At 41.7% G+C, this 21599-nt stretch overlaps 1 protein-coding gene across 1 annotated transcript; it reads left to right on the forward strand.

Moving 5' to 3' along the window:
* The first annotated feature begins 4626 nt into the window (after nt 1-4626).
* On the forward strand, nt 4627-21048 carry LOC139424723 (catalase-like). Its single transcript, XM_071176822.1, has 11 exons — nt 4627-4886; nt 5957-6128; nt 8791-8901; nt 13277-13407; nt 13601-13705; nt 13976-14101; nt 15873-16064; nt 16496-16918; nt 18133-18240; nt 19665-19742; nt 20058-21048. The coding sequence occupies exons 1-11, from the start codon at nt 4821-4823 to the stop codon at nt 20118-20120; spliced, it is 1575 nt and encodes a 524-aa protein (XP_071032923.1). The 5' UTR covers nt 4627-4820; the 3' UTR covers nt 20121-21048.
* Nucleotides 21049-21599: the final 551 nt, after the last annotated feature.

The following is a 21599-nucleotide window of genomic DNA, read 5'->3' on the forward strand; positions in this document are numbered from 1 at the left end:
TTTGGTAAAAGGCCAAGTCCATATTATGGCAAGAACAGCTCAAATAAGCTAAGAGAAACAACAGTCCATCATTACTTTAAGACATGAAGGTTAGTCAATCCAGAAAATGTCAAGGACTTTGAAAGTTTCTTCAAGTTAATTCGCAAAAACCATCAAGCGCTATGATGATACTGGCTCTCATGAGGACTGCCACAGGAAAGGCCCAGAGTTACCTCTGCTCCAGAGGATAAATTCATTAGAGTTAACTGCACCTCAGATTGCAGCCCAAATAAATGCTTCAAGTAACAGACACATCTCAACTATTCAGAGGAGACTGCGTGAATCAGTCCTTCATGGTCAAATTGCTGCAAAGAAACCACTACTAAAGGACACCAATAGGAAGAAGAGACTTGCTTGAGCCAAGAAACACCAGCAATGGACATTAGACCAGTGGAAATCTGTCCTTTGGTCTGATGAGTCCAAATTTTAGATGTTTGGTTCCAACCACTGTGTCTTTCTGATATGCAGAGTAAGTGAACGGATGATCTATGCATGTGTGGTTCCCACCGTGAAGCATGGAGGAGGAGGTGTGGGGGTTCTTTGCTGGTGACACTGTCAGTGATTTATTAGAATTTAAGGCACACTTAACCAGCATGGCTACCACAACATTCTGCAGCGATATGCCATCCCATCTGGTTTGCGCTTAGTGGGACTATCATTTGTTTTTCAACAGAACAATGACCCAAAACACACTTCCAGGCTGTGTAAGGGCTATTTGACCAAGAAGGAGGGTGATGGAGTGCTGCATCAGATGACCTGGCCTCCACAATCACCTGACCTCAACCCAATTGAGATGGTTTGGGATGAGTTGGACCACAGAGTGAAGGAAAAGCAGCCAGCAAGTGCTCAGCATATGTGAGAACTTCTTCAAGACTGTTGGAAAAGCATTCTTCGTGAAGCTGGTTGAGAGAATGCCAAGAGTGTGCAAAGCTGTCAAGGCAAAGGGTGGCTACTTCGTAGAATATAAAATGTAAAGTATATTTTGATTTGTTTAACACTTTTTAGGTTACTGCATGATTCCATATGTGTTATTTCATAGTTTTGATGTCTTCACTATTATTCTACTATGTAGAAAAACCCTGGAATGAGTAGGTGTGTCCAAACTCTTGACTAGTACTGTATGTGATAAAGTGAACATCTGACCCTAACACACACATATAGAAAATACACTGTTCAGTCAGATGTTTTGACAGGCCTTTTTAGATAGGCATGTTAAAATTTCCAACATTTTGGTAGACTATTTGTTAGCCAACTTGTCTATGCAGCTTCTCTTCCGTCATTACTTGTTGCCCTAGAAGATGAAATAAACCCTTACTCACCAAAATAATGTCATAAATCGATAGAGAGAATGCATCAATCTAGTTGACATGGGTAAAGGTAGTCTTCTCTTTTCTTTCATCTGACAAAGGAGCTGATCGTGGACTACAGGAAAAGGCGGGCCGAACATGCCCACATTAACATAGACGAGGCTGTAGTGGAGCGAGTCGAGAGTTTCAAGTTCCTTGGTGTCCACATCATCAACGAACTATCATGGTCCAAACACACCAAGACACATTTTCCCCCTCAGCAGACTGAAAATATTTGGCATGGATCCCCATATCCTCAAAAAGTTCTACAGCTGCACCATCGAGAGCATACTGACCGGTTGCATCACCGCCTGGTATTGCTCATCACCGCCTATAACTGCTCGGCATCTGACCGTAGAGCTCTACAGAGGGTAGTGCTTACAGCCCGAGTACATCACTTGGGCCAAGCTTCCTGCTGTCCAGGACCTACAGTTGAAGTCGGAAGTTTACATACACCTTAGCCAAGTACATTTAAACTCAGTTTTTCATCATTCCTGACATGTAATCATAGTAAAGATTCCCTGTCTTAGGTCAGTTAGGATCACCACTTTGTTTTAAGAATGAAATGTCAGAATAATAGTAGAGAGAATGATTTATTGCAGCTTTTATTTCTTTCATCACATTCCCAGTGGGTCAGAAGTTTACATACACTCAATTAGTATTTGGTAACATTGTCTTTAAATAGTTTAACTTGGGTCAAATGTTTTGGGTAGCCTTCCACAAGCTTCCCACAATAAGTTGGGTGAATTTTGGCCCATTCCTCCTGACAGAGCTGGTGTAACTGAGTCAGGTTTGTAGGCCTCCTTGCTCGCACAAGCTTTTTCAGTTCTGCCCACACATTTTCTATAGGATTGAGGTTGGGGCTTTGTGTTGGCCACTCCAATACCTTGACTTTGTTGACCTTAAGCCATTTTGCCACAACTTTGGAAGTATGCTTGGGGTCATTGTCCATTTGGAAGACCCATTTGCGACCAAGCTTTAACTTCCGGACTGATGTCTTGAGATGTTGCTTCAATATATTCACATAATTTTCCTTCCTCATGATGCCATCATATTTCTCCATTCCTTCTCAGTCTCTCAGAAGCTGCCAGTGAAGGTGCAGGAGGTTGGACATTGGCCTATACTTTCCCAGTTACTAGATGCCAATTCCTTGAAAATGTATAAAAAAAACTAAGTCAACAAAAGTTGCAGCTGTGCATATTTGACAACTTAATGTCCACCCAGCAGTAGAAAAAGTATTGTTGTTGCACTTCTGTACCTTTGTGTAATAAGTGTTGTTAACAGGAAGCTCATCTCGGAGGCAAGGTGTAAGGTGTATAGGTTCCCTTTCATCTTCCTTGCATGTACAGTGGAAAGAAAAAGTGTGTGAACCCTTTATAAATACCTGGATTTCTGCATAAATTGGTCATAAAATGTGATCTGATCATCTAGGTCACAACAATAGACAAACACAGTCTGCTTAAACTAATAACACACAAACAATTATACATTTTCGTGTCTTTATTGAACACACCGTGTAAACATTCAAAGTCCACGGTGGGAAGAGTATGTGAACCCTTGGATTTAATAACTGGTTGACCCTCCTTTGGCAGCAATAACCTCAACCAAATGTTTTGTCAGGAGGAATTTTGGACTCTTTGCAAAACTGTTTCAGTTCAGAAATATTCTTGGGATGTCTGGTGTGAACTGCTTTCTTGAGGTCATGCCACAGCATCTCAATCGGGTTGAGGTCAGGACTCAGACTGGGCCACTTCAGAAGGCATGTTTTCTTCTGTTGAAGCCATTCTGTTGTTGATTTACTTCTGTGTTTTGGGTCGTTGTCCTTTTGCATCACCCGACTTCTGTTGAGCTTCAATTGGTGGACAGATAGCCTAACATTCTCCTGTAAAATGTCTTGATAAACTTGGGAATTAATTTTTCCATCGATGATAGCAAGCTGTCCAGGCCCTGAGGGAGCAAAGCAGTCCCAAACCATGATGCTCCCTCCACCATACTTTACAGTTGTGATGAGCTTCTGATGTTGGTGTGCTGTGCCTCTTTTTCTCCACACATAGTATTGTGTGTTCCTTCCAAACAACGCAACTGTAGATTCATCTGTCCACAGAATATTATGCCAGTAGCGCTGTGGAACATCCAGGTGCACTTTTGCAAACTTCAGACGTGCAGGGGATGGAGCTCAGCCATCTCCTCAGACACACCCAGAGGGGGATGTAAATGCTAAGTGGGATGCTTGGGATACCCAATCTGATTTCACCCTATTGAAGTTGAGATTTAAAAGTGTAAGGTTAATGTTAGGGTAGGAGGTTATGGTCATAGCAAGGATTTCACTTAGCATATATTCTTTCATTTTCAAAAAGGCTTTTGTGGATAATTTGTTAGAGGTAACATCTCAGAAACAACATACAGTGAATTTGGGTTCCATGTAAAAACCCTTTAAACAGAGGGATCTACCTGGAACCAAAAATACTTCCGCTATGGGGACAGCCGAAGAATCCCTTTGGAACCATTTCTTCTAAGAGTGTATGGAACAGTGGATTCTTACAATAACAGTATACTTCTATGCTTACCACTTTCCACAGAATAAAGATATTAATACATTCAACTCTGCCTCCTGACTATTTGATGTTCTTTGGATGTGAATATTGAGTTAAAATAAAAAGATCCATGATTCTTACCTTGAAGCCACCTATATCCATCCAGTCAACCCTTTCTGCCTATCACGACCTATGCTCCCAATTGAAATGGCTAAATAGCTTTGTGTTTGCTCAATTAAACAAATATCACCAAGCAATAAAACAACTGTCATTTTTGTATTTTCTATTCATTAAAGGAAATCAAACTACCTGCCTCTGTGCACATATGTGCCCGTGACAACACAACATCATGACTGACTGCACACTATTAATAAAAGGGAATAAAGCCATCTCTCCGTCTGTGTGCATTCGTTTCCGTGGCAGCACAACATGATGACTACACACACAAGCACATAGCAGCTACATTGTAACTGCAATTGTGAGACAGTTAGTTATGGGGTCAGCAGTATCTGATAAATATGACACTTAATCTCTGCCAAGCTAGCCAACTAGCAATGTAAATATGTCACATACGTTGTTTAGTCTGTTGCCTCGCGTGAGAATTGGATCGCAAGTTTTTTAGTTCGACAAGACGTGAACCAATAACTGACTACCCGTAGAAACCCGAAGAAATAACCCGCCCACCGTTGGGTCTTGGTTCGAGCCACATGTTTAACCCCGCCCTGTTATGCGGACCGCAGCCAGGGGTACTTTTTATTTGCCCCGAAAGTAGCTCAGATGTGATCCAGCAGCCAATAGGAGTCGGGGAGAAAGCAGTAGGACTTTAATCGTACCGGGGTTAAATAGCACTCCGAAATATCATTCCCCCCAAGCAGTTGTTGTTTAAACGTTTTCATTTAAGATGGACGAGGATAGAGGGAAAGCAAACGATCAAATGAAGTTATGGAAAGAGGGCCAAAGCGTTAAGGTTGGTCAATTTTTATTCTTAGTTTGTGTTGTGCAGATCTTTTTAGAAATGAGTGAGAGATCATCCAGGGTCGCTTTCTGCCTCCTGGACTACTTAGCTATAATGCTAATGTTAGGTAGTTAGCTACACATTTACTGAACCATTATACTGTTCAATTCCACAACCAAAGAATGCATATTTTGTATTTGAATTGTCTTTTTTTTGATCGTGCAAGAATTGTTAGCTGGCTGCTGCCTACAACTAACGTTACCCTATTACTACTAGCTAGCTTGGACTAGCAGCTGGTCGTTACTAGCTGCTATACCCACAATCACAAAGTCAAACCCTGCCCATTTCTAACAAACCCATGCAGTTCGAGCTTTCTTGACATTTGTAGAATACAATTTCAAAATAATTCCAATGTTATCTAGGGTTTACTTGAAAATAAAATCTAGGGTTTACTCCCATACTCTTGTAATATGTTGAGGTAACATAACTGCAGAGTAGCTATTTGTTTTGATTAGCTAACTAACGTCAACTACCTACCTAATGAAATGCCAAGAAGAAGTTGACTGCTTGTGTTTTAATTTGCTGGTTTAACGTGAAAACATTGCAAGATGAGAATAGAATAATCAGTGACACTAACTGGATGATTATGGACCTTGATTTGTTGGGATAAGAAATGTAGCTAGGCCATTGTCTTGCCTATAGTTTAGCTTGGACTTTAGCCATGTCAAATCATCGTTATCTAATCATTAGTGCGCAGGAAGGGCATCTTTAATGGATCAACATTATGCAAGATTGTCAGTAAACAAGGCCTATTTCACACATACCTAATGGGACCATTGAGTCCTTTGCCCAGGCTATTAAGTGTCAGGTGCACAAAGTATACCTGTACATTACTAGTCTTATTGTGTGTGTGGTTATGTCTCCCGAAAACAAGTACATTAAGAGAGTGTAAGTGTAGCTGATGTGGAATCAGGGAAAGGACTGCCAAAGGAAAATGGAGAGAGTAGGCCTAATGACTGTGTAAATAAAGTGTGTAGTGCAATGTCTTATGTATGACGTCTATGTCATTGCTTCCCCTTCAGAGGCCAGACAACCTGACCACTGGGGCTGGTCACCCGATAGGGGACAAGCTGAATATAATAACAGCGGGTCCCCGGGGGCCCCTCCTAGTGCAGGACACCCCGTTCATAGACGAGATGGCCCACTTCGACCGCGAGCGCATCCCAGAGAGGGTGGTACACGCCAAGGGAGGCGGTGGGTGTCCACCAATACATTTTAACAGACACTGATTAGCATTTATGCAATATACAGTGAGCTCCAAAAGAATTACATCCAACAATTTTGTAAAGTCACAAGCTTGATGTAATCAATGTGTGTGGGGGGGACCGACCATGTGCTGTCATTTCTAAACGGTTCACCCAATATGGATGAAAATACTCTCAAATTAAAGCTGATAGTTATTGTATCATTTCAAATCTAAAGTGCTAGAGTACAGAGCCAAAGCAACAACAAAAAATGGTCATTGTCTGAATTATTTTGGAGCTCACTGTATTTGTCAAACGTTTTGAAGACAGGCTGGAAAGAGTCAGACGCTACTAGATTTGTTCTTAAAAGTGGACCCTCAAAGTAATGGTATAGGGAAATACTTCCCCCAGACATGCCTATCACATTTGAAATAAACATATTAAAGTGTTGGCCTACTTCTGGCTCTAGGCCAAAATACAAACTCTAACTCGTTAGTCTACTCGGGGCAGAATATTATAGGACCATACTTGATCATGTGATGTTCTGTGTTGGTCCACTATACAGAAGGGTAAAGTGCACCATGTGTATGGCATAAGTTGGTGTTTACTAACTAGCTAGATGTACAGTACCAGTTAAAAGTTTGGACACACCTACTCATTCAAGGGTTTTTCTTTATGTGTACTATTTTACACATTGTAGAATAACAGTGAAGACATCACAACTATGAAATAACCAAAAAGTGTTCAAATCAAAATGTATTCTTCAAAGTAACTACCCTTTGCCTTGACAGATTTGCATTCTCTCAACCAGCTTCACCTGGAATGCTTTTCCAACAGTCTTGAAGGAGTTCCCACATATGCTGAGCACTTGTTGGCTGCTTTTCCTTCACTCCTTCAACTCATCCCAAACCATCTCAATTAGGTTGAGGTTGGGTGACTGTGGAGGCCAGGTCATCTGATGCAGCACTCAAGCACTCTTCTTTTTGGTCAAATAGCCCATACACAGCCTGGGTGTGATGGGTCATTGTTCTGTTGAAAAACAAATGGTAGTCCCACTAAGCGCAAACCAGATGGGATGGTGTATTGCTGCAGAAAGTTGTGGTAGCCATGCTGGTTAAGTGTGCCTTGAATTCTAAATAAAGCATCTCACCACCTCCTCTGTGCTTCACGGTGGGAACCACACATGCAGACATCATTCGTTCACCTACTCTGCGTCTCACAAAGACACAGTGGGTCGAACCAAAAAAATTCAAATTTGGACTCATCAGACCAAAGGACAGATTTCTACCGGTTTAATGTCCATCGCTTGTGTTTCTTGGCCCAAGCAAGCCTCTTTTTATTATTGGTGTCCTTTTAGTAGTGGTTTCTTTGCAGCAATTCGACCATGAAGGCCTGATTCACACAGTCTCCTCTGAACAGTTGATGTTGACGTGTCTGTTACTTGAACTCTGAAGCGTTTATTTGGGCTTCAGTTTCTGAGGCTGGTAACTCTAATGAACTTATCCTCTGCAGCAGAGGTAACTCTGGCTCTTCCTTTCCTGTGGCGGTCCTCATGAGAGCCAGTTTCATCATAGCGCTTGATGGTTTTTGCTGTTTTATTTGTTTATTTATTTTAACTTTTTTTTTTTGCAACATTTTTATTTAAATAGACAAGACCGTTAACTTTCAAAGTTGTTTTAATTTTACGGATTGACTGACCTTCATGTCTTAAAGTAATATTGGACTGTTGTTTTTCTTTGCTTATGATGGATTCTGGGTTCTGACTCCTAAACTTGGAATAGTGTTAATTATCAGGTAACCTATTGAAATATTGAGTGCTATAGTCTAAGGTCTACACCAGAAGTTAATGGTTATCTGTAGGATGAATGTATATGGTGTAGGCAATTAAGCTTGGAATATACTGAGTGAAGGGAAGATGATCACATGTTGGCAGGCACTGGATAAGGGTGGCGAGATGTGGATTAGTGAGGAAGGGGTGCTGTTAGGTCACGTTAAGGGAGAAGGAACAGTTTATTGCCTGCGTCACTTCATTTCCGGCCTAGCAACAAATATGTAATGTTTAGAGGAGGAGAATCCACCTCAAGTTGGGGTATATACACATACTACCACTGGCGGAACCATGCTTTTGTCTTATGCAGTTGTATGACCCAATGGGTGAATAGACTTGGTTTAAGCTTTACTAATCGTACATGAGTTTTACTAGACTCATTTAGAACTTAACACTTATTTGAGCTGTTCTTGCCATAATATGGACTTGGTATTTTACCAAATAGGGCTATCTTCTGTGTACAACCCGTACCATGTCACCACACAAATGATTGGCTCAAACACATTAAGAAGGAAATACATTCCACAAATTAACTTTTAACAAGGCACACCTGTTTAATTAAAATGCATTCCAGGTGACTACCTCATGAAGCTGGTTGAGAGAGTGCCAAGAGTTTGCAAAGATGTCATCAAGGCAAAGGGTGGCTACTTTGAAAAATCTAAAATAAAACTTTTTTGGTTACTACATGAATCCATATGTGTTATTTAACAGTTTTGATGTCTTAACTGTTCTTCTACAATGTAAAAAATAGTGAAAATAAAGAAAAACCATTGAGTAGGTGTCCAAACTTTTTACTGGTACTATATACTCATTAACTGACAACTTTTTGCCTCTTCCTACACAGGAGCTTTTGGGTACTTTGAGGTGACACATGACATCTCTCGCTACTGCAAGGCCAAGGTGTTTGAGCATGTGGGCAAGACCACGCCTGTGGCCATTCGCTTCTCCACCGTGGGTAAGACATTAGCCTACATTCCATTTTCTTTGAACACAATTTTTTTCCCCTGGTATTTTGAGGCCGCTCACTCCGGTTTTTCTATAAAACTGCTACAAACTGTTACTTTTGTTTCCTTAAGGACATGCAAAAAGAAACCCTATTGGATTTGCTAGCTACCAATTTGACTACTGCCACTGTACAGGAAATGACTATGAGCACGCTTGTCTGCAAGAGCAGTGTTTGCCGATATCTGAATTCTGGACAGTCAGGTAGCCTAGTGGTTAAGCGCGTTGGCCCAATAACCAAAAGGTCGCCGTTTCAAATTCTGAGCCGACTAGGTGAAAAAGCTGTTGACGTACCCTTATTGCTCCTGTAAGTATAAAATGCAATATATACACTAGATGACTGACGGAGGGGTGCTTTCTGAAGCCAACACGCCTCCATCTTGGCACTTCCCAACCATTGTAAAAAAATAAATATAGAAATGCATTTATTAATGTCTAAATTTGTTTTTGCTATATTGATCTTTGACGTTATGGGGCTATTTTGCTTCCACTGGTCCTGGGGCTCTTGGTCAACGTTATCATGAACTTTACCCAGTACAAGAATGTATAATGTAAGTAGGTGACGTAATGACGCCACGAAAAATACAGCGCTACACAGAACAAAAGCAGAAAAATATTAAGCCCACACTTCCAACAAGTTCAAGTCGAGCAGTCATTTGAAAGAGTAAGAACATTTCAGTGAACTCAAAGGCGAAACCCATTAACGGCAAGATAATGGAATTCATTGCCCTTGAAAATCAACCATGCTCTGTCGTGGATGTTGGCTTTTGCCAACTGGTCGAGCCCCGGTACACACTATTTTTCAGATGTTGCCCTACCGGAGTTACACAATATTGTTGAAACTTGCCTCCGAGAGTCACTGCTATTAGCTTCACAACTGACATTTGGGCAAGCAATGTCAGCCCTATGAACATTATGAGTCTGACAGCACAGTGGGTCAATGAGGATTTCATGCTGAGGAAAGCCATATTGCATGCTCAAGAATGTGCTGGTTCTCATACCGCTGCTGCCATTTCATTGGCATTTGAGAACATGTTTGACACTTGGAAACATGAACACTCCTAGCTCCATTCGAAAAACTCACTTGAGAAAAAAGCTCAACTGCGTGTGCAGCAGACGCGATATCCTGTCATGACATTGAAACTACTGCTCAACAAAACTGCCGACAGACCGCGGGGTTAAAACGTACGAAAGTACTCGGCTGTGAACAAGCGATTTGGTGGCGTTCTCTCTGAGCCTCTACTGTGTCGCCACCATGCTCAATGCTATGTACAAGGACCGCTACTTCCACGCAGGCAAGAAGGAGCCTGCCTGTTACGCGAATGCAGTAAGAAGCCAAGGTAAGTTGCTAGCTAGCATTATACTTATCTTAAAAAACAATCAATCATAATCCCTAATGGTTGATATTACTAGTTTATCTAGCGTGTCCTGACTTGCATATAATCAATGCGCATTTGCGAAAAAGGATTGCCGTTGCTCCAACGTGTACCTAACCATAAACATCAATACCTTTCTGAAAATCAATACACAAGTATATATTTTTAAACCTGCATATTTAGTTAATATTGCCTGCTAACATGAATTTCTTTTAACTAGGGAAATTGTGTCACTTCTCTTGCAACAGAGTCAGGGTATATGCAGCAGTTTGGGCTGCCTGGCTCGTTGCGAACTGTGTGAAGACTATTTCTTCCTAACAAAGACAGACAACTTCGCCAAACGGGGGCTGATTTAACAAAAGCTCATTTGCGAAAAAAGCACAATCGTTGCACGACTGTACCTAACCATAAACATCAATGCCTTTCTTAAAGTCAATTATCAGAAGTATATATTTTTAAACCTGCATATTTAGCTAAAACAAATCCAATATTTCTGTGTTCTGTTAGACTTAATTATGTTTTGATAGAGCAGTCTGACTGAGTGTTGGTAGGCACCAGCAGGCTCGTAAGCATTCATTCAAACAGAACTTTCGTGCATTTTGCCAGCAGCTCTTCGCAATGCTTCAAGCATTGCCCTGTTTATGACTTGAAGTCTATCAACTCCCGAGATTAGGCTGGTGTAACCGATGTGAAATGGCTAGCTAGTTAGCGGGGTGCGTACAGAGAGAAATAGTCCTATAACCTAAAACTTCTTACCTGGGAATATTGAATACTCCTGTTAAAAGGAACCACCAGCTTTCATATGTTCTCATGTTCTGAGCAAGGAACTTAAATGTTAGCTTTCTTACATGGCACATATTGCACTTTTACTTTCTTCTCCATCACTTTGTTTTTGCATTATTTAAACCAAATTGAGCATGTTTCATTATTTATTTGAGGTTAAATTGATTTTATTGATGTATTATATTAAGTTAAAATAAGTGTTCATTCAGTATCGTTGTAATTGTCATTATTACAAATGTAAAAAATCGTCCGATTTAATCGGTATCGGCTTTTTTTGGTCCTCCAATCGTATCGGCATTGAAAAATCATAATCGGTCGACCTCTACCACAGACAGACTAAGCTGAAAAGCTCCATTGCATGATGAAATCCTGGTTGAGAATGAAATGACTGAACAATGAAACAGCACAGCAAGTAAGTGAAAGAAATAGGTTTTGATTATGTTTTACTGGTAATGTGGACATACAGTGGGGCAAAAAAGTATTTAGTCAGCCACCAATTGTGCAAGTTCTCCCACTTAAAAAGATGAGGCCTGTAATTTATCATAGGTACACTTCAACTATGACAGACAAAATGAGATTTTTTTTTCCAGACAATCACATTGTAGGATTTTTTAATGAATTTATTTGCAAATTATGGTGGAAAATAAGTATTTGGTCAATAACAAAAGTTTCTCAATAGTTTGTTATATACCCTTTGTTGGCAATGACAGAGGTCAAACGTTTTCTGTAAGTCTTCACAAGGTTTTCATTTTGGCCCATTCCTCCATGCAGATCTCCTCTAGAGCAGTGATGTTTTGGGGCTGTTGCTGGGCAGCATGGACTTTCAACTCCCTCCAAAGATTTTCTATGGGGTTGAGATCTGGAGACTGGCTAGGCCACTCCAGGACCTCGAAATGCTTCTTACGAAGCCACTCCTTCTTTGCCCGGGCAGTGTGTTTGGGATCATTGTCATGCTGAAAGACCCAGCCACGTTTCATCTTCAATGCCCTTGCTGATGGTAGGCTTAGTTACTTTGGTCCCAGCTCTCTGCAAGTCATTCATTAGGTCCCCCCATGTGGTTCTGGGATTTTTGCTCACAGTTCTTGTGATCATTTTGACCCCACGGGGTGAGATCTTGCGTGGAGCCCCAGATCGAGGGAGATTATCAGTGGTCTTGTATGTCTTCCATTTCCTAATAATTGCCCCCACAGTTGATTTCTTCAAACCAAGCTGCTTATCTATTGCAGATTCAGTCTTTCCAGCCTGGTGTAGGTCTACAATTTTGTTTCTGGTGTCCTTTGACAGCTCTTTGGTCTTGGCCATAGTGGAGTTTGGAGTGTGACTGTATGAGGTTGTGGACAGGTGTCTTTTATACTGATAACAAGTTCAAACAGGTGCCATTAATACAGGTAACGAGTGTAGGACAGAGGAGCCTCTTAAAGAAGTTACAGGTCTGTGAGAGCCAGAAATCTTGCTTGTTTGTAGGTGACCAAATACTTATTGTCCACCATAATTTGCAAATTCATTAAAATTCCTACAGTGATTTTCTGAAATTCTTCTCATTTTGTCTGTCATAGTTGAAGTGTACCTTTGATGGAAATTACAGGCCTCATCTTTTTAAGTAGAATAACTTGCACAATTGGTGGCTGACTAAATACTTTTTTGCCCCACTGTATGTAAATGCCAACAAAGTAACATTTTTTGTGTGTGTAACCTTTACTTAACAAGACAAGTTAAGAACAAATTCCTATTTACAATGGCAGCCTACCCCGCCCTATGGGACTCCCAATCACGGCCGTATGTGATACAGCCTGGATTCGAACCAGAGACTGTAGTGACGCCTCTTGCACTGAGATGGTGTGTGTTTACTATTTAACTGTACTAGAATGCTTAAAAGGCTGCAAAAATTGTAATTATCAGGGTTTTTTTTTTTTTTTTTTTTTTTTTGCAAGGTAAATATCGGGTATCGGCCAAAGATGTCATATCGGTGCATCCCTAGTATACAGTCATTTTTGCTTGTGTTTATCAAGGGAGTCGATCATTTCAGACCCCACTTTACATCAATACACCATTGAATAAATACCAGAAAATACACAATGTCATATTTTTAGTCTGCAAATAGTGTATTGTGTTTAAACTGGTTGTCATGTGTGTTTCTTATCAACCTATTTTTGTCTCTAACTCATGTAGCTGGGGAATCGGGCTCAGCGGACACAGTGAGAGATCCACGTGGCTTTGCAGTCAAGTTCTACACTGACGAGGGCAACTGGGACCTTACTGGCAACAACACCCCCATATTCTTTATCAGGGATGCAATGCTGGTGAGTTCAGATGTGTGAGTCAAGATTGCGCCTGGGTGTGCCTTGCTTAGATTCAGTCTGACACATGACATGGAGTACAAGGACTGGAATGTTAGCTGAACAGACTGGCAACCAGGCTAGTACATTAGTCCGTCTCCCTGTATGATATTAAATACCATTACCACATCTCTCTAATTTCCCTTTGTTTGTGCAGTTCCCATCATTCATCCACTCTCAGAAGCGCAACCCCCAGACTCACCTGAAGGACCCAGACATGGTGTGGGACTTCTGGAGCCTGCGGCCTGAGTGTATGCATCAGGTACTGCATCTGCTCCTCTCTACTCGCCACCAAACCTGTACACGCACGATAGTTAGAATCATAAAATGCATTGTATTTTCTGATTTCACCCCACACTAAGCCAAATTCTAGTAAGAACTTAAAAGCTGTGCCAGTATATCTAGAAATGGTGGTTGCTGCATTAATTTAAATAGAGTATTATATAATTCTAATCTCATTTACTTATCACAATGGCTAAATTGCTTATGACTATGTGCCTTTGTTCAAAATTGTGTCTTAATCTCTGCGAAGGTGTCCTTCCTGTTCAGTGACCGTGGTCTGCCCGACGGCTTCCGCCACATGAACGGCTACGGATCCCACACCTTCAAGCTGGTGAACGCCGACAGTCAGCCCGTCTACTGCAAGTTCCACTACAAGGTTAGAGCATAACTAAAAAAAATCTCATCACATTCTATTGGTCAAAGACACATGGTTAGCAGATGTTATTGCGAGGGTAGCGAAATTCTTGTGCTTCTGCTTCTGACAGTGCCGTAATATCTAACAAGTCATCTAACAATTTCACAACAACTACACACAAGTGTAACGGAATGAATAAGAGTATGCACATATATGGATGAGACATGGCCGAGTGGCATAGGCATGGTGCAATAGCTGGTATACGGTACAGTGTGTATATACATATGAGTAATGTAAGATATCTTAACGTTTATTAAAGTGGCATTGTTTAAAGTGACTAGTGATCCATTTATTAAAATGGGCAGTGATATGAGTCTATGTAGGCAGCAGCCTCTGAGTTAGTGATTTTGGTTTAGCAATTGGATGGCCTTGAGATGGACGCTGTTTTTCAGTCTCTCGGTCCCAGCTTTGATGCACCTGTACTGACCTCGCCTTCTGGATGGTAGCCGGGTGAACAGTCAGTGGCTCGGGTGGTTGTTGTCCTTGATGATCTTTTTGGCCTTCCTGTGACATCGGGTTCTGTAGGTGTCATGGAGGGCAGGTAGTTTTCCTCCCGTGATGCGTTGTGCAGACCACACCATCCTCTGGAAAGCCTTGCGGTTGAGGGCGGTGCAGTTGCCGTACTAGGCGGTGATACAGCCTGACAGGATGCTCTCGATTGTGCACTTTTAAAAGTTTGTCAGGGTTTTAGGTGACAAGCCAAATTTCTTCAGCCTCCTGAGGTTGAAGAGGCACTGTTGAGATTTATTCTCTATGCTGCCTGTGGGTGGACCATTTCAGTTTGTCTGTGATGTGTACGCCGAGGAACTTAAAACTTTCCACCTTCTCCACTACTGTCCCTTCCATGTGGATACGGGGGTGCTCCCTCTGCTGTTTCCTGAAGTCCACAATCATCTCCTTTGTTTTGTTTTCGTTGAGTGAGAGGTTGTTTTTCTGCCCTCGCCTCCTCCCTGTAGGCTGTCTCGTCGTTGTTAGTAATCAAGCCGGCTACTGTTGTGTTGTCTGCAAATTTGATGATTGAGTTGGAGGCGTGCATGGCCACGCAGTAATGGGTGAACAGTGAGTACAGGAGGGGGCTGAGCACGCACACTTGTGGGGCCCCAGTGTTGAGTGTCAGCGAAGTGGAAATGTTTCCTACCTTCAGCACCTGGGGGCGGCCTGTCAGAAAGTCCCTGACCCAGTTGCACAGGGCGGGGTTGAGACCCAGGGACTCCAGCTTAATGATGAGCTTTGAGGGTACTATGGTGTTGAGGGTACAATGAACAGTCAATGAACAGCATTCTTACATAGGTATTCCCCTTGTCCAGATGGGATAGGGCAGTGTGATGGCGATTGCATCATCTGTGGACCTATTGGGGTAGTATGCAAATTAAAGTGGGTCTAGGGTGGCAGGTAAGGTGGAGGTGATATGATCCTTGACTAGTCTCTCAAAGCACTTCATGATGACAGAAGTGAGTGCTACAGGGTCGTAGCCATTTAGTTTGCCTTCTTGTGTACAGTAGCAATGGTGGCCATCTTGAGTCCTTGTTAGCGGGCCACAACGGTGGCACTGCACTGTATTATCCTCAAAAAAAGATGCTACATGACTAGTGAAATGTACTACACTTAAATAGATATAGGAGTCGACTATACTTAATTAACTGAAGGATGAAAGAGTAATAGTGGGAAGAAGTAAACCTAGTTCGAAAAATTGGGACGTGTCCATAGCATCCTTCCTCTGCTCTCCTCTCAGACCAACCAGGGTATCAAGAACATGAAACCTGAGGACGCCGAGCGCCTGGCCTCCACCGACCCGGACTATGCCATTCGAGACCTTTACACCTCCATCGCCAACGGCAAATTCCCTTCCTGGTCATTCTACATCCAGGTCATGACCTTTGACCAGGCCGAGAAGTTCCAGTGGAACCCCTTTGACCTGACCAAGGTATCATAGAGATACAATTTTAATTTATTCAATTATGTGGGGACCCTAACCCTTATAGTAGGTGCATTCCTTAACATTTGATCAATACTTTGTTGTTTTTTAAAGAATGTGGCAGAAATACCTGAAATGTCTTAGTATTGTACTTTGTTAGCAATTTAAACACGATTTCCCCAAAAATATTGTCCATACAATGCAGTACTCTGACTTTTCCACCAGAGGGGGGACTTACTCCACATAACCTCTGAAAGTGGTCTGAGCTCTTATCATTGCGTTTGTGAATGGTAGAATAATGGGTAACTGACTGAATAGCTGCAATCTTTTCGGGATAATAATTAGGTGAAAATATAGGGTAGGGGCAAAATCTTTGTCCTCTCTTGCACTGCTATGCACCTTGGGTGGCCTGAAGTAGCAACACTTCTCTTTTTCCTTAGGTGTGGTCTCACAAGGAGTACCCCCTCATTCCGGTGGGGAGGTTGGTGCTCAACAGAAACCCTGCCAACTACTTTGCTGAGATCGAGCAACTGGCCTTTGACCCCAGCAATATGCCCCCTGGCATCGAGCCCAGCCCCGACAAGATGCTGCAGGGGCGTCTGTTCTCCTACCCAGACACACACCGCCACCGGCTGGGAACCAACTACCTGCAGCTGCCCGTCAACTGCCCCTTCAGGACCCGTGTGGCCAACTACCAGCGAGACGGGCCCATGTGCATGTTCGACAACCAGGCTGGCGCTCCCAACTACTTCCCCAACAGCTTCAGTGCTCCAGAGACCCAGCAACAGCACGTGGAGACCAGGTTTAAGGTGTCCCCAGATGTGGGCCGCTACAACAGCGCTGACGACGATGATGTCACACAGGTAAATGTATCTATGTAGCGCACAATGGATTAGTTCACTGAGATGGGCGCGAATCAAACAGGTGTGCCATTTAAAAAAAAAAAAAAGTATATATATTTTTGCTTCTGCTTGACAAAATAAAATCTTGGTCGACCAACAGCCTATCGACCAGTCAACTAAATGGGGTCAGCCCTAGTTACATTAAAGTAAACCAACGTTTTGGAAATACACTGAACATAGTAAATACAACATGTAAAGTGTTGGTCCCCTGTTTGATGAGCTGAAATAAAAGATCCCCGAAATGTTCTTCTTTCATCCTTGTTACTGATCATTTCTCATTTGCCTAGATAATCCATCCAGTCGACAAGTGTGGCATATCAAGAAGCTGATTTTAAACAGCATGATCATTACACAGATGCACCTTGTGGAAGGGACAATGAAAGGCCACTCTAAAATGTGCAGTTTTGTCACGCAACACAATGCCACAGATGTTTCAAGTTTTGAGGGAGAGTGCAATTGGCATGTTGACTGCAGGAATGTCCACTAGAGCTCTTGCCAGAGAATTGAATGTTAATTTTTCTACCGTAAGTCTCCTCTCTCTGTTCATCTTTGCCTCGACCCTGACTAGTCTTCCAGTACATTCAGGCCAAAGAGTTCAATCTTGGTTACATCAGAGAAGAGAATCTTGTTTCTCATGGTCTGAGGGTCTTTAGGTGCCTTTTTGGCAAACTCCAAGTGGGCTGTCATGTGGCTTCTGTCTGGCCGGATTGGTGGAGTGTTGCAGAGATGGTTGTCCTTCTGGAAGGTCCTCCCATCTCCACAGAGGAACTCTGGAGCTCTGTCAGTGACCATCGAGTTCTTGGTTACCTCCCTGACCAAGGCTCTTCTCCCCCGATTGCTCAGTTTGGCCAGGTGGCCAGCTTTAGGAAGAGTCTTGATGGTTCCAAACGTTTTCCATTTAAGAATGATGGAGGCCACTGTTCTTGAATCTTCAATGATGCAGAAATGTTTTGGTACCCTTCCCTAGCTCTGTGCCTCGACACAATCCTGTCTCGGAGCTCTACGGACAATTCCTTCGACCTCATGGCTTGGTTTTTTTCTGTGACATGCACTGTCAACTGTGGGACCTTTTTAAAAATATGTTTTTTTATATAGACAGGTCCAAGATCTGTTTTTTATTTTTTAGAAATGTAATGAACTTTGTCATTATGACCTTGCGTGCGTGTGTATTGCAGGTGCGTACCTTCTTCACTGAGGTGCTGAATGAGGAGGAGCGCCAGAGGCTCTGTCAGAACATGGCTGGGGCCCTGAAGGGGGCCCAAGTCTTCATCCAGAAACGCTGGGTGAGTTCTCATCATTATGATTAAGTCACCATTTTCATCATCATTGGGCTCAGCAATCATGTTATTTCTATCCTCATGTTTTTTTTAATCATTACTATTCAAATCGAACTCACTCTTCTCCACCACACTGTCATCAAAGTATTCACACCCCTTGACTTTTTACACATTTTGTTACAAAGTGGGATTACAATTTGATTTAATTGTCTTTAATTGTCTTTTTTTGTCAACGGTCTACACAAGTCTGTGGAAGAAAAAAAAAGTATATTTGTAAAAACAATTTGGTTTAAATAATGCAAAAACAAAGTGTTTGGAGAAGAAAGTAAAAGTGCACTATGAGCTAACGTTTCAGTTCCTTGCTCAGAACATGAGAACATATGAAAGCTGGTGGTTCCTTTTAACATGAGTCTTCAATATTCCCAGGTAAGAAGTTTTAGGTTGTGGTTATTATAGGACTATTTCCCTCTCTACCATTTTGTATTTCATTAACCTTTGACTATTGGATGGTCTTATAGGCACTTTAGTATTGCCAGTGTAACAGTATAGCTTTCGTCCCTCTCGCTCCTTTCTGGGCTCGAACCAGCAACACAACGACAATTAGCGCGCGCTAACTAGCTAGCCATTTCACTGGTTACACGAGCCAACATACTTAGAGTTTAATGGCTGTGATAGCAGAAAACTAACTGTTTTAAAGTCACCATTGGCCTCATGGTGAAATCCCTGTGCGGTTTCCTCCTTTTCTGTCAACTGAGTTAGGAAGGACGCCTGTAAATCTGTAGTGACTGGGTGTATTGATACACCATCCAAAGTGTCATTAAAAACTTCACCATGCTCAAAGGGATATTCAATGTCTGTTTTTTTTTTTTTTTTATCTACCAATTAGGTGCCCTTTGCAAGGCATTGAACAACCTCCCTGGTCTTTGTGGTTTACTCTGTTTGAAATTCACTGCTCGACTGAGGGACTGAGATACTTTTATGTGTGGGGTACAGAGATGAGGTAGTCGTTAAACAATATTGCACAGTGAGTCCATGTGACTTGTTAAACACATTTTTACTCCTGAACTTGTTAAGGCTGGCCATAACAAACAGGTTGAATACTTATTGACTCAAAACATTTCAGCTTTTCATTTTGTATTAATTTATAAATATCTAGAAAAACAATACATTTTGACATTATGGGGTATTGTGTGTAGGACACAGTGGGATAATTATTTTTAAAAATTAAATTCGGGCTGTATAACACAACAAAATGTGGAAAAAGTCAAGGGGTGTGAATACTTTCTGAAGGCACTGTATATTTCCCAGCCATCTTCCTCACTACCACGAAGGTCATCTTTGCAATGCAATATTGTATAATGTATCTATTTTACTGCCAATCGCTAACACTTCTGACCATCTCTCCCTGGTCTTGCACCCTGTTTTTCCAGATTCAGAACCTGATGGCTGTGCATGCAGACTATGGAAACGGGGTTCAGGCCCTACTCCACAACACTGAGCCCACCAAGGTAAGTCCATTCTTGTCAGCGGACACTAAAACTTGTGTCATTTAAAAGGGTATTTGCCTATTTCAATCAAGGTATAGTTAAAATAGGAAAAGCATGTATTTTTATTTTATACATGTTTACTTTTTTCATATTCCTTTACATTTAGTATATTTTTGTTGTAACTGTTTCTCTCAGGACCCCTCATAAACAAGATTGTGTTTTACTTGTTTATTTCCAGAATTCTTGTCAAATTAAATGAATGGAAGTTTAGCATTGGGCTCTAATTTATTTTTGTCTTTCTCTCCCTTTGTCTCCTTCCCTCCTCCTCTCTACCAGGACACTGTGAGAGTGTACACTCGTGGCGGTGCCTCTGCCGTCGCTGCCTCCTCCAAGATGTGATGCCTTAACTTCCACCTGGGGGCAGTTCTACCTGTTGCACTTACCATCCGCTATAGAAGATCTTACTACAGGCCGTCAGTAAATACTATAGCTAATTAAATGGCAAACTGTCATGATTGTTTTTGTAATTCCTCAGGCTACCTGCTGCACAGATGACGAGAGACAGCATTGCTGTCCGTTCTTACATGTAATTTCCTGTCCATTTTTCCTAAGTTCACACAGCCCTATGGGAGCAGATCTGTTCCCCAAATCAGTCAAATACACTGGCGCTATCTGAAAAGCCATGCCTTTATTCAGTTGCTTATAGTATAGTTTTCATTCCATTGTCAGTATAGTGTTTCATCTTTTTCCCAATGACTTATTGTTTGTGTATCCAGGCCTCATGTATGCCCTGATAGTTAGCTTAATAAACAGGTATGCTTTAGCTAGCCTATATGCAAAATATGCACGAAATATGGCATTTAAACAAACCACCAACGTTTTCAAATAAGATTCATAATTAATTTTATAGTATATCTAGCTGTTTAAACTTCTGAGTTCTCTTAACATTTTTCAGTACTTATGCCTACATCATATTTCTTGGTTATATCAGAAATGGTTTCAGGCCATCGATTTAGTGCGATTCACTAAATGTTTTCTGTAGATACTCTGTACCAGAATGAATCACTGAAGAGATGTTTGAGTTGGGGCTGGAGAATTAACAACCACCACTGTTTCCTGGGAAGGAAACTTAGTCGTTATATCTTCTCGCAAGCCTCCAGACTCACTTGCTATTTTGCGCCTTATCGCTGTTAATGTTTCTATGTTAGGTAGCATTCCCACTCATATCGCCTGTCTGAAGAGAAGTGATTTGTTATATGAATGTAAAATGGTGAACTTTTTTTTAACTACAAAATGAGATTGTAATAAATCAAAAGGTAATGCTGTTTGTCTGGTTTAAAGCAGGCTGATCTTAACTCCAGGGTATGCAGGCTTTTGTTACAGCCCAGGACTACACCTGATTCTACATATCGAACCCTTCATTAGTTGAGGTGTGTTACTGGGCTGGAGTAAAAGCCTGCACACCCTGTTGGTCTCTCAGACCAGGATTGAATACATTGAGCATGTTTATGGGGTTGTCATCTATGATGCAGTTCAAACTGTGAATGGTGGTTTGGCCTTTGGAGTGCCCAGCATTTCAACAAGTCATTCAGCTCCATTAGAAGATTTACATATGCAAACAGACACGGGAGAGTGGCTAAGACTAAAGTAAGCATACCAGACACTCAACAGACAGAGTTAAGGGTAAACACTTTGACAATGACTGATTTCAACTGTACAAAACACTCAAGCCAGGTTCACACTTAGTTCCCATCAATACATTGAACTGTATGCCTAAATTGTCTGAATAGTAAGTAGGTAGCAGCATTTTCTTCAGTGTAACCAGTTGATAATATTTTCTAGGTAATGTGGGGGAATGAGTTGGCTTTGTTGTATATT

Source organism: Oncorhynchus clarkii, chromosome 13 (genome assembly GCF_045791955.1).
Source record: "Oncorhynchus clarkii lewisi isolate Uvic-CL-2024 chromosome 13, UVic_Ocla_1.0, whole genome shotgun sequence".
Classification (NCBI taxonomy): domain Eukaryota; kingdom Metazoa; phylum Chordata; class Actinopteri; order Salmoniformes; family Salmonidae; genus Oncorhynchus; species Oncorhynchus clarkii.